General features: G+C 36.9%; 1 protein-coding gene across 1 annotated transcript; it reads left to right on the forward strand.

Moving 5' to 3' along the window:
• Nucleotides 1-1,256: 1,256 nt before the first annotated feature.
• On the forward strand, nt 1,257-3,069 carry LOC141588418 (protein FAR-RED IMPAIRED RESPONSE 1-like). The gene is made up of 2 exons (XM_074409862.1): nt 1,257-1,518; nt 2,264-3,069. The coding sequence occupies exons 1-2, from the start codon at nt 1,329-1,331 to the stop codon at nt 3,067-3,069; spliced, it is 996 nt and encodes a 331-aa protein (XP_074265963.1). The 5' UTR covers nt 1,257-1,328.
• Nucleotides 3,070-14,760: the final 11,691 nt, after the last annotated feature.

Below are 14,760 nucleotides of genomic sequence, written 5' to 3' on the forward strand. Positions count from 1 at the left end.
TTGTGAAAGTTAAAAAGCGAACTAATAATCGAACCAAAAAGTGAACTTGTGAATCTCGGTCATTGTATTTGTGAATCCTAGAGCTCCTTTTGTGAACCCTTTAGAGGAATGACCTATTCTGCTTTCTTCCTTGTTTAGATAATATCCTCAGACTTTATTTGTGAATCACAGACCTTATTTAGTGAATCTTAAACCTTGTTTTGTGAATGTGAGATGTGACTTTGTGAACCTTTTATCTTCTTAGGTATTGATTCAAATGTCAACAACAACTCACGGTGTAGTGTGACGCCTCGTGTCGGTTGTGGTGAGGTTCCTTGCTCTAATGTTGGTTCTTGTCAGGATGGTGAGGGTTCTACCTTTGTGTTAACAACCCCTACAATGCCAACTATTTCCACACCTACTACTTTGGTAACTTACACACCGGGTGGCACCGAGCAATGGATAACTAGGATTGAAGAGAAGTTTACACCCGTGCTTGGCAAAACATTTGTGGACTTAGAGTCGCAATGTTATTCTATAAAATTTATGCTATTGCTTGTGGGTTTGAAGCAAGGAAGTCTTCAACTAAGAGGTTTAAAGATGGGACTATTCGAACAAAATGCATGGTTTGTCATCGTCAAGGTTTTAATAACAGGAAAAATCGTCCTCCAAAAGCTGATGCAAAAACAACAACTGTTGAAACTGGTGACAAAACAAAAGCTGGTGCAATAAGTGCAAATAGAAAAACAAAACTGCTAAAACCAATCGAAAAAGGGTGGAGTTGCGGGTGCGGTGAAGCCGAGAGTTCCAATAAGCAAAGTGGTACAAGAATAACTAAAATTAAAAGGTGGGGTTGTGAAGCAATGATAAAATTCATGTACCATGAAAAGATGTACAAAATTGAACAATTCCGTGAGGGTCACAATCACCCAGTGGCCTTTTGTCAAAAATAGGGAATTTGAGAAACTTGCTCTTAATATAAATCAACTGAACGAATATCATAAGCAATTGATTATACAAAATTCGAGATTGAATGTCGGGGCTAGTTTAACATACAAATTATGCAAGGAACAAGCAGAGGGTTTCGAAAATGTTGGAGCTACCCTTACGCAGTTCAAGAATTTCCAAAGGGAAGTAAAGTGTCTACTTAGTGGCAAGGATGGACATATGTTCATCTCTCGTTTAGAAACCCTCCGAGAAACAAAAGGGTTGGTATTTTCATATGAAACAGAGATCTTGATAGTGCCTTGACAAGAATTTTTTGGACAAATGCGGATTCCATCAGATGTTACACATTGTTTGGTGATGCTATTTCATTCGATCCAACCTATGGAACAAACAAATATAACATGAAATTTGCACCTTTCACTGGCATTGACAATCACAAAAAATCAATAACATTTGGATGCGTGCTTTTAGATCATGAAGACGATGACTCGTTTATTTGGGCATTTCAGCAGTTCCTGAAAGCAATGGGTGGCAAAGAACCCAATTACATCATCAGTGACCAAGATGCCGGAATAATAAATGCAGTTCCAGGTGTGTTTGGAATATCTTACTTTTGTGAATCTGGTTATTTATTTGGTGAATCTCAGACCTTGTTTTGTGAATCTCAGACCTTAACTTGTGAATCTCAGACCTTGTGTTGTGAATCTCAGACCTTGTTAAGTGAATCTTTGGGCTTGTTATGTGAAACTTGGTTGTGGTTTTAAATCATCTATTTTACTCTTAATTTTGTGAATCTCAGACCTTGTTCAGTGAATCTTTGGGCTTGTTATATGAAACTTGGTCGTGGTTTAAAATCATCTATCAGTCTCATAATTTTGTGAATCTCATACCTTATCTTGTGAAATGTCAGACCTTGTTCAGTGAATCTTAGGGCTTGTTTTGTGAAACTTGGTCGTGGTTTAAAATCATCTATTTTCCTCTTAATTTTGTGAATCTCAGACGTTATGTTGTGAATCTCAGACCTTGTTCAGTGAATCTCAGTGCTTGTTATGTGAAACTTGGTCGTGGTTTAAAATAATCTATTTTGCTCTTAATTTTCTCGAATCTCGAGACCTTATCTTGTGAATCTCGGACTTTGTTCATTGAATCTTTGGGCTTGTTATATGACACACAAAGCTAATATTCTTAAACTTGTTTTGTGAGACCTTGTTTTGAAATTGCCTATATTGTTATTTCTCTTATCTTGTGAATCTGAGACCTTGTTTTGTGAATGTTAGAGCTTGATTTGTGACAAAAGATCTCTGACAATAGATAATGTGGATTTTGTGACTTGCAGCCGTGTTCAAAAAAGCAAGACATCGCTTTTGCATGTGGCACATTATGAAGAAAGTAACAGACAAGGTTGGGAGCACAATTTGCAAAGAGACTGATTTCTTAAGTCGTCTGAACAATGTTGTCTGGAGCGAGGACTTGGAGCCTGAGGAATTTGAAGAGAATTGGGCTAAAGTCATTAGCGAGTTTTCGTTAGAAGATAATAAATGGTTGACTGACAAGTTCGCAGAACGAGATCAATGGATACCCGCTTATTTCAGGAATGTCCCGATGGGCAACATTTTAAAAACCACACAAAGATCAGAGAGTTCGAATAGCTTCTTCAAGAGATTTGAAAATAAATATGGGACTCTTGTAGAATTTTGGATGAGATTTGAGAGTGCCATGGACCAACAAAGGCACAATCTAAAGCTTCTCGAAGCACAGAGCCACAACTCAATGCCTGAAACCCTATTCGGGTCAAACTGGGAGGCCCATGCAGTGAAGGTCTATACACATGAAGTGTTCTTTTATTTCCAAAAGGAGGTTAAATTTTCGGTAAATGCGTGTAGTGTTTGTGGATACACCCCACCAGATCCAGTAACTAACTTTGAAGTTTCAATTGTTGAGGACGCGAACAAGCGAAAGAGATATGCAGTTGAGTACAATCGGAGAACAATGGATGTTCGTTGTGCATGTAAATTGTTTGAAAGGAAAGGTATCTTATGCAACCACATCATTTGGATTTGCTCGGGGAAGTTTAAGGAAATTCCTGAGAAATACATTTTGCGTAGGTGGAGTAAGAATGCACACTTAAAACCCGGTTTATGATTTGAATGGAAATCTCTTGGAAAACAATGATCTTACTGGTAATAGTAAGTTTGAGATGTCTCGGTGTGGTCGAGATTTACGCAAGCTGTTGGTATGCTTAAAAGAAAAGAAAAAGAGTCGGATATGAGAGACTTTGCCAAGCTAATAAAAGAATTCCGAGAGAAGTTGGAGCCAAACCCAAAGCCTTTGACCAAAGAACAAGAATTGGAGGCCCTTCTCAACCTGCAAGGCTCCAAAAGAAATCAAGATCTTACCACCTAAAGTCTCTAGAAACAAAGGTAGTGGTAAAAGGATGGTGAGCAGCAAAAATAAGGCAATTATGAAGGCAAAAAAACCAAAAAGGTTGTGTGCTAAGTGTAAACGCATGTCACACCATGATAAAAGAAATTGTCCAAATGAGTTTGCAGAGCATCCTCCTGAGAATCAAGTATGTATAATTCTACTCTTGTCTTTCCATTTTAGTGTTGCTTGAAAACGCAACTTTTCTCAAAAAAAAGTATCTAATAAAGATTTGATTCTTCACATAGGGAGACACATCGGAAGAAGAGGAAGAAGAGGAAGAGGTTGAGAATGAAGAATGATGTAATGAGGAAGAAGAGGAAGATGATTGAAGAAGACAAGTTTTAAGCTTGTTTTATTTTTGTCAACGTTGTGAATCCTTATTTTATGAAACTGGAACGTAAAATTGTGAAACTTGGTTCTGAATCTAGCATCAAGCGTTTTTATCATTTCAGACCTTGTTCACCTTGTTCAGTTAATCTTAGGGCCTGTGAAACTTGGTCGTGGTTTTATATTAGCATCAAGCGTTTTTATATTGTGAATCTTGGACCTTATATTGTGAATCTCAGACCTTATATTGTGAATCTCAGATGTTGTTCAGTGAATCTGAGGCCTTGTTCTGTGACACTTGGTCTCAGACCTTATATTGTGAATCTCAGACCTTGTTCAGTGAATCTTAGGGCTTGTTCTGTGAAACTTGGTCGTGGTTTAAAATCAACTATTTTGCTGTTAAATTTGTGAATCTCAGACCTTATATTGTGAATCTCAGACCAAGTTCAGTGAATCTGAGGGGCTTGTTCTGTGACACTTGATCTCAGACCTTATATTGTGAATCTCAGACCTTGTTCAGTGAATCTTAGGGCTTGTTCTGTGAAACTTGGTCGTGGTTTAAAATCATCTATTTTGCTGTTAAATTTGTGAATCTCAGACCTTATTTTGTGAATCTCAGACCTTATATTGTGAATCTCAGACCAAGTTCAGTGAATCTTAGGGCTTGTTCTGTGAAACTTGTTCGTGGTTTAAAATAATCTATTTTGCTCTTAATTTTGTGAATCTCAGGCCTTATCGTGTGAATCTCATACCTTTTGCTCAACTCATTGACAATGTCAATGTCAAACTTCGTCGTGGTTTAAAATCATCTACTTTACAACTATCAAAATATCTTTACAAGAGTTGATGAAGGCAACAATCTTTACAACTATCAAATATCTTTACAACTATCAAATATCTTTGAAATATCTTGCCTCGAACCATTTTTGCTCAACTCAATGTCAATGTCAATGTCAATGTCAATGTCAAATTAACTATCAAAAATATCTTTACAAGAGTTGATGTAGGCAACTATCTTTACAGGAGCCTCGACCCACTTTTGCATATTATGACTTCACGGACAATTGTCTTCCTTAATTAAACACCTATACAACCAAAAACAAGTACAAATCGACTTATTTACGAAAAATTTGCCAAAGTTATGAAGAAATGAACTTCACATCATTTTTAAGACAATGAAGTGTACCTTTGTAGTATTTTTATCCCATCTAAGTAGGTCCAATACGATCGATTTTCGATATTGTGACAAATTCTGCCAAGAGAAACATATATTAATGAAGTATATAGACAACGAACCTATCTTTATTTGGAGAATATCAAACCTTGTTTTGTGATCCTCAAAGCTTGTTCAGTGAATCTCAGACCTTGCTGATAATGACCATGTTTCACCAAAAAAGCTCTGAGATTCACTACACAATGTCTGGCGTTCACAAGATAAGCCTTATTTACGTATACTAATGAACTTACCTGAAAATATTCCCTTTTGGTCCATAAACTATCATCATCCAAGGCACTCAACCACTTAATGCAGATAAATTCCACAATCATAACTAGACAAAAAAAAAAAAAAGAAATGGCTCAAAATAATAACTATTGATCTGTTAACAAAAGGAAAAATATACATGCTTACATACCTTGTTGTTTGTTGAGGGACTTTGAGATTGACATATTCGTTCGTGTGCATGAACTCCAAAGAGTTATATAACCCTGGCAATATATTTGAAACATGATGTACCCGAAAAAGAAAAGGCAATAACAAAATCAAAATATATTTTGGAATATACTTTTAAAAGAAAAGGCAATAACAATAATTTGGGAAAAAAAAAACATACAATCTCTTTGGCATGCTTGTTGTCAGGATCCACATTAACAGCCACGCATGAGTCAAGGATGAAATTTTTTCCATGCTTTATATCACAGATACAAGCCCACCAATCTTGCGGCTCGTGTTACTATGCAAAGGGATAAAAACCGAGATAGTAAATGTCCAACGATTCACAAAACAAGGTCGAGGATTCACAAAACAAAGTCACAAACTAAGTTCAAGGGGTTCACAAAATAAACTCCAGGATTCACAAAACAAGGTCCAGGATTCACAAAACAAGGTCGAGGATTCACAAAACAAGGTCAAGGATTCACGAATTATGTTCCAGGATTCACAAAACAAGGTCCAGGATTCACAAAATAAGGTCCAGGATTCACAAAACAAAGGTCAAGGATTCACAAAACAGGGTCACAAACTAAGTTCAAGTAGTTAACAAAATAAGGTCCAGGATTCACAAAACAAGATCCAGGATTCACGAATTATGTTCCAGGATTCACAAATAAGTTCACAAAACAGGGTCACAAACTAAGCTCAAGTAGTTAACAAAATAAGGTCCAGGATTCACAAAACAAGATCCAGGATTCACGAATTATGATCCAGGATTCACAAATAAGTTCACAAAATAAGGTCCAGGATTCACAAATAAGTTCACAAAATAAGGTCCAGGATTCACAAATAAGTTCACAAAATAAGGTCCAGGATTCACAAAAATAAGGTCAAGGATTCACAAAACAATGTCACAAAACTAAGGTCAAGGAGTTCACAAAATAAGGTCCAGGATTCACAAAAACAAGTTCCAGGATTCACGAAATAAGGTCCAGGATTCACAAATATCTGACCTTGTCGATATGGCTACCAGCAGGTGGAGTATAACTGTCCTTTATGTGTGTACCCCAAATTTCAGGGTTCTTTTCTGGATCAAGACTCTACAAGTCACAAGAAGGCAATTTTAGAAACAAAGCAACTTAAAGAACGCAAAATACTTGAATATCAACATATAAAGGATTTGAGACTGACAAATATTGTTGTTGGCAAGTAGATTAAATTTCTTCTACTGAATGTGCACTTAATTCCAAATATATCAATGACCTACAAAATTAAATTTGTTAGAAAACATACACATCGAGTGACTTGAACAAAATGAAAACATGGGAAGGAAAAGGAAAATAATACTCAGGGGTTACTTACCTCATCCATAACAAGACCTTTCGGTCCAAGACTACGCAAAGCTTCTCTTGTGACAATCATCCACGGAGTGGACACCATAACGTCACTTCATTATTGATAAAATTCAATTAGTAGGTATATTTATTACAATAAAAAAAAATCAGAAAATAAAAGCAAAAATATGACATTACTGTATATTTTTCTGTCCTTTCTTTCGAACAAAATGCATCAATTCACTGTCAGTGTATTGAGGCCATTCGAGTGCATCATTTTGTACTATTTCTCTGGATAGGTTCTCTTGATTGCACGCCCTCAACTCCTTACTGGAAGATGGTTTATCGAGGCCGGAAACAATTGGTGTAGAAGGAGGATCATTGTTCCCTACCACAGGAGGAGGAGTAGAAGTTGCAGGAGTTGTTCTCCTCCTTTTGTACTCAACTAACCGTTCTTGATTATGATGATCATCCACTACCGCTGTGGGCTCAGAACGGTCAGGTTGTTCATCATTGACAAGAGAAGCATCATCACTGACGGGATGGAAATCATCAGTAGCAGTATTAAGAGAGGGAGATAAAAGATGGTCAGGTTGTTCATCATTTTTCACTACCACAGGAGTAGTAGAAGTTGCAAGAGTAGCTAGAACAGTAACAGTGGGGTGAGTGGGCTCATTGACAGAAGGGAAATCATCAATAGCACTGGAACTTGTTTGCATATCTCTTTCACTTGTTCTCCTCCAATTGTACTCAACGCACCATTCTTGATTATGATGATCATCCGCTACCACTGTTGGCTCAGAATGGTCAGGTTGTTCATCATTGACGGGGGAGGCATCATCACTGACGGGAGGGAAATCATCAGTAACAGTAGTATGACAGGAAGATAAAAGATGATCAGGTTGTTCATTAGCTTGAATACAAGATGTTGAAGGTTCACGAAATCGTATGATTTGGCAGTCTGGTTTCGGTGATGAACGACGTGACTGTATTGGTTGCAAAGCTTCACCCATCATGTCCAATGCCTCCAACAATTCAGCTAGATTATCCCCACTATTACCCTCCACACTCTCCTGTACATTACCCTTCTCATAATTGTCTTCTTGAGATGCCCTAAAACCATCTGCAATACCATCTGTTGCAACTAGTTTAGAAAGCGTTCCGAGGAAGGTAGTTTGCTCGAGCTTGGCTAGCAAGAGATTTGTACTCCATGAAAGCTTGAACCATGACCTTTGCGGAAAGAGCAAGTTTATTAATAAACTCGGTAGGAGGATCAGAAGGTTCTTCATCTTCAGAATGTTGTTGTTCACTTGATCGCTTTGAAGACTGCCTAAACTCAATAGCAGGCAAAGGTGCGCTCGGTGGCTTTGAAGACTCCCAAAACTCAATAGTAGGCAAAAGTGCATGTGCCTTATCTTTGAGTGATGACCGATGGAGGCTCAATAGAACCCTTGCCGAAAGTTCTATTGTCCGAATTTTTATCATTCACTTCCTGCTTAAGTCTCTTGGATATAGCTTCTTTAGTCCAAGTTGAGAGCGTTGAAACCTTAGGGTAACAAGGCGTGCTTTGTAGACAAATCGGTCTAGATAAATAAAAACCAAGACCATAATAGGTCCACCAAACCAATTTTCTTGCAGCTTTTGGGTCTTCCACTCCTCCCTTTGCCAAGACTCAACTTGGTCAGCCAATTTATGTTTGATAAAATTGCACCAGTTGAATTTGGAGATCAACTCAGTGTTTACCAAACTTTTAAGAAGTCTCAAACTTGCCCTATTGCCTACAACACCGCCTAAAAGAGCATTGAAGATATAAATGATGAAAGTGCGTTTGAAATCATCTCCACCATCTTTTTGTGTAAAGAGCTTTTCCATAATGTGTTTGAGCTCAATGGAACTACCTTTGTATTGACTTTTGAAATCCTCCAAAAGAGACACATAAGAAGGGGACTTATCTCCAATTTTTGCTTCTTCGACAATGTTTGGACCCATTGGCAATCCCATGCACAGATGGATATCTTCCTCTAAAACAAGGAGTTTCCCATCACACAACGATCCTGTACAGTGGTCATAATTAGAAACTAGCCAGTACGCCAACTGACCCGGAACAACATCTGTTTTAAGTTGAAATAGAGAACCAAATCCCATTTCTTTTATAGCTTCAATCGCTTATCTCGATGGTGGATTCTCCTTATTGTTGAGAAAGTGGTAAAGCCCAGAAGGAGACATCCGAGTCCTCAACACAGACAGTCTCTCTTTGTAAACTCTTGTCTTTTTTTTTAGGTGGCTCGAGACTCGGTTCGGTAGCTTCAAAGTATAATCGGCCATTTGGTTGAAGCAAGTCGCTTCATTTTTTATGGCTTCCTATTATGCACCAAGTAAGGCAAAATAACATCAGAACTAAAATCCGAAATGTAAACATTTTAAGTAAGTTTGACAACAGAGAAGGTGATTTCATGCACTTGTTAACAAGTATAACAATATTATCTTCCAGTTTCACAAAACAGGGTCTAAGATTCACACAATTAGGTCCCAGATTCACACAACTAGGTCCTAGATTCACGAAATGCAAATGAGATGTAGCTCGAAAAAGCGGCAATAAATAAGGATAAGATAATGAAAACAGATAAGGTGATTTCATGCACTTATTAACAAGTATAACAATATTATCTTCCAATTTCACAAAACAGGGTCAGATTCACACAATTAGGTCCTAGATTCACAAAACTCGATCCTAGATTCACGAAATGCAAATGAGATGTAGCTAACAAAAACTGGCAAAAACGAGCGCCATAAACCACAGTAACAAAAACATTTAAAAATTGGCAAAGAACATGCATCCAAAGAACGATAAATTAATCACAAAACCATACGCAAAAGAATCGAAATATACTAAAAAAAACCTAAAACCTCACTAACAAAAACTGGCAAAAACCCTAAACCCTCAATAACAAAAACAGGCAAAAACCCTAAACAATAATTTGACGAAATAAAGAAGTTGATTGAAAATTATGGTGAAAAATACGAAACAAAAGGAGGATGAATCGAAATGTGAGAAAGTAGATAGAAAAATACCTAATTTGCGGATAATAGCGAAGAAAAGCTAATGGCGGATAATGGCGAAGACGAGCAGTTAGTGAATATGGAAGTTGAAGAGAGAGCAGTTAGTGAATATGGTGAATATGGAAGTTGAAGAGAGAGCAGTTAGTGAAATTTGAAAATTGCGAAATTGTGAAAATGCGAAATTGCGAAATTGAAACCACGTGGATCTTCACTTAAGATGTTTGTTTCACTCAATTTTGTGAATCCTGGAACATAATTCGTGAATCCTGAATCTTGTTTTGTGAATCCTGGACCTTATTTTGTTAACTACTTGAACTTAGTTTGTGAACTTATTTTTGTGAATCCTTGACCTTGTTTTGTGAATCGTGGACCTTGTTTTGTGAATCCTGGACCTTATCTTGTGAAACTGGAACAGAAAATTATGAAACATAGACCTGATTCCAGCATTAAGTATTTTTGTGATTTTGATCAAAATTTAGTTGATGATATGAAACATGTGATTTTTGTATCATCAAAATTTAGTTGATGATACAGAAAAGGATGCGAATCAAATGAGAACGCGGCTTGCATTAAACATCTTTGTCTCTCAATAAAAGACTGTCATACGAAGTACACCCGTCTCATCTTATGGTCAATCCAAGTTTCACAATTTCTTGTAGCATTACATTCTCGACTACTAAATACATTCTTGACTACTAAATACAAGATTACAGACTAAACAATTCATGGTACCATTACAAACAAACAAGGTCATATGGCCGAATTAATTTTAGATATAGCAGGCCTGCTGAAGCAAGGGATGGCCGCCACTGAACACATATCCATCGAAGAATGATCATTTGCTTGCAAAAGACTGTCCATGTCATCAATGAAACACCTATACCATGAAAAACAAGTAACAATTAACAAATGTTCACCAAAGTTATGACGAAATGGACTTTGCATTAATTTTAAGTCAAGCAAGTGTACCGTTTTTGTATTTTTATCCCATTTAAGAAGTTCCAATATTATCTTCTTTCGATAGTCAGGCAATTTCTGCAAAAGAGATTTTCATACGGTATAGTATATATTTAATATGTAGCAATGGCAAGGTAGGAGGCAAAACCCGTAAATCTATACCTCAAAATATTCACTGTTGGTCCATAAACTTTGATTGTCCAACGCATCCAACCATTTCAGCACAAACACTCCACAATCAAAACTACAAATAAATAAACATTTATTTCAGCAAATATGGGATTGGGTTCATGTACATCAACGAAGATATCTCATAATATAGCATAAAAAACGAAGATACATGGTTACATACCATGTTTTTTGTTGAGGGACTTTAAGGTTTTCAATTGGGTTCATGTACATCAACCGCAAAGGTTCAAATGGAGATGAACCACCACAAAGAACAGATGAAACTTGGTACAACTGGAACATGAAAAAGCCAATAGAACATAAAAATATGACAGGGATATATTTTTTCGGAAAAAAACTAAAGATAAATACTCCAAAATTTTTTGGGAAAAAATCATACAATCTCGTGGGCTGTCTCGTTATCAGGATCCGCATGTATATCGGTGCTCGAGTCGAGGATGAAATTTTTTTTTTGCTTTAAATCACAAACGCAAGCCCACCAATGACGACACTTTTTGTTAAACATAGGGATAAAAACCTGCAATAGACAAACCAAATTAACAATACACATGAACGAAAATAAATAAAAAAGAACATAAATAGTAGAAGAGGGATCTTTCACCTTTTGGATATTGCTCCCATCAAATGGAATGTAATCAGACTTCATGTATTGACCCCAAATAGCTGGGTTGCGTTCTTCATGAACGGTCTGCATGTGACAAAAGTAGGACCATTTTAATAAACCAAGGAGGAGCCAATACTTGAAATATCAACATCTAAAGGATTTGAAGCTCACATATACTGTGGTTGGCAAGTAGAGGAGATCTAATTTACCGAGTGTGGACTTCACTCCAAACATATCAATCACCTACAAAACAAATTTAACAAAACATATGCAAAGGATTCACAAAATAAGGTCCAGGATTCACAAAATAAGGTCCAAGATTCACAAAACAAGTTCCAGGATTCACAAAAATAAGTTCACAAAATAAGCTTCAATATTCACAAAACAAGGTCCATCATTCACAAAATAAGGTCTAGGATTAACAAAACAAGTTCTAGGATTCACAAAAAAAGTAAAATGAAACATGAAAAGAAAAAGGAAAGGAAAATGATTCTTACCTGATCCATAACAAAGTCACGTGGTCCAAGGGTCTGTAAAGCCTCCCTTGTGACTTCCATCCATGGAGTGGACACCATAGCGTCACTTAAATAATGAGGAAATGCAATTAGTCAATATCTCTCACAATATAACTTTTATATTGTAAAATCAAATTAAAATCATATAACTTTTATATCGTAAAATCAAATCAAAGCAAAATCATTACAATTTAGTTTGTGCCGATTTTGATCTGCATACATAATCCAACAATCGCTGGTCACTGTAAGGAAGTGGTCGAGAGCCACTGCCACAATATGAGCATATAAACATCATTTAATCAACTAAAGTACTAAAGGTTTTGCAAGAAAATATGATAATATTAAAAGAAGAAGGTTCTTACAGCGGTACACGACTCCATTCTAGTGCATCTTTTTTCACTCTATCTCTTAATACGTTCTTACCACATGTAATAATCTGATAGCACACCCTCAGTGCAAAACGCTTCACCTGAACTTCCTATAAATGCAAAAAGGGGAATAATAATGTGTTGCCTACTTATAAAAATTTATATTTATCAATGTACAAATAAAGTTGAAAAAGTAATCTTACAGTATATATGGTTATTGGACAATCACTTTTGTTTCCTTTGTAATTCTCCAATATGTTCAATAAATAGATGCCATTATCTATTTCATCAGAACGTAAGTTTGATTTTGGGATAAACACTTCGGGCGTCCACAGAATACTTCTCAGTGCTGGCGCCTTTGGTTTAAGAAGCCGGATGAGCTTTTCTTTCTGTATGTACAAAAGAGAAATCAGTCTTTCTTAGCTACTCAGACCTTGTTCAGTGAATCTTAGGGCTTGTTCGTGAATCTTAGGGCTTGTTCGTGAAACTTGGTCGTGGTTTAAAATCTTCTATTTTGCTCTTAATTTTATGAATCTCACACCTTATCTTGTGAATCTCGGACCTTGTACGGTGAATCTTAGGGCTTGTTTCGTGAAAATTTGGTCGTGGTTTCAAATCATCTATTTTGCTCTTAATTTTATGAATCTCAGACCTTATCTTGTGAATCTTAGGCCTTGTTCTGTGAATCTTAGGGCTTGTTACGTGAAAATTTGGTCGTGGTTTAAAATAAAATCATCTACTTTGCTCATAATTTTGTGAATCTCAGGCCTTATCTTGTGAATCTCGAGGCCTTGTTCGGTGAATCTTAGGGCTTGTTATGTGAAACTTGGGCGTAGTTTAAAAACATCTATTTTGGGCTTAATTTTGTGAATCTCACACCTTATCTTGTGAATCTCATACCTTGTTCAGTGAATCTTAGGGCTTGTTTTTGTGAAACATAAGTGTAGGCTTCACAAAATAAAGTCATACATTAACAAAGTCATTTCCTAGTAGAATCACAATAACACACATTTCCCTAAGCAAAATGGAAACAATAGACGTACCAAAGGTTGCATAAAAACAGAATAATCAACATATCGCCTTTCATAGGATGGATGATTTGCACTTTGCTACTTTTAGTTCAGAGGTCGATACAAATCAAGAAAGGTGGGCAGGAGGCGGAGACTATTGGAGCGAAAACACGAAAAGGGACAAAAAGTTAATCGAATTAAAAAAGACAAAAATGCAGTGAATAAAAAAGTAAAAAATGAACTTAAGTTGAAATATAAGCAGACCAAAACAAAAGACTTACTAGTTGAACTGCAGAAACATCAACATTGGAGAGACACTGTGAACAAAAAAATAAGATCAGTATGAGTAACGATTAGAAGTGTACATCATGTAAAATACACTCAGAGAATTGGATAAAGTACAGGGTAATAAGACTAACACTTTCATTTCTATACGGCACAAATAAACGAGAAGGGGAAGTCCGGGATTTGAACATCTCATTACTATTTAAGATCTCACAATACACATCTATGACATGAGATGATATCCGATCGACTTCAGGCACACTCTTCAACTGGCTCCTAGTCAAAGTCTGACATTCACTTTGGAAAAGAAGCTCCATTTCATCATATGATTCGCCAAGTATAAAATCTAATACTTGTTTCTCAGCTTGATTCAATTCCTTAAAAACATTAAGATTCCTTTGCAAATAGGGCGATCGGATAACTTCAGCTGGAACTACAACCCTCCTCTTACCACGACCCGGAACATCCTCTTCAATTGGTAAGGGAGATAAGGGACATGGGATTGCAGCGAGGCGGGGTTTTGCAAGGAACACGGGCAATCGACTTTGCCAAATGACGTGGCGATCGACGAATATAGACATTCGACGGATCGTTCTTGACGGATGTTTTATCAATTGTTGAAACAAGTGGAGTATCTGGTAGGCAAATAACATCACGAGTTGTCTTGACCACGAGTAGTAGGAGGAGTAGGAGGAGTAGCTGTTATCTCAATAATTGTAGGCTCGGTGACGTCCTTATCAGGAAGAACATCATCCAGAGCAGCGTGAGAAGATGTGTTCCCTACCAAAGGAGTGGGCTCAGTTGTAACACCCCCATACTCCGAGTGCCTTACCAGGACCACTCCAGTATGGAGACATCACCATCTCGGTTGCCCGAGGTATGATAATCAAATAGACAAAACGGAAACAACATTTATTATAATAGTTTAATGAATGAATACAATCCTTGAAACCAAACTGAAAGTACGATACATTATTCCAAGCTAACTGTTCTCAACTGAAATGTAAATAAATACTAAACTACAGCGGAAGACTCCATCGTCATGTCGTGGCCATCCCAGCCTATCCCCAGTACCATCTCTATACCGCTCAATATCTCGCTCACCATCC

This window comes from Silene latifolia, chromosome 1 (genome assembly GCF_048544455.1).
Source record: "Silene latifolia isolate original U9 population chromosome 1, ASM4854445v1, whole genome shotgun sequence".
In the NCBI taxonomy this organism is placed as follows: domain Eukaryota; kingdom Viridiplantae; phylum Streptophyta; class Magnoliopsida; order Caryophyllales; family Caryophyllaceae; genus Silene; species Silene latifolia.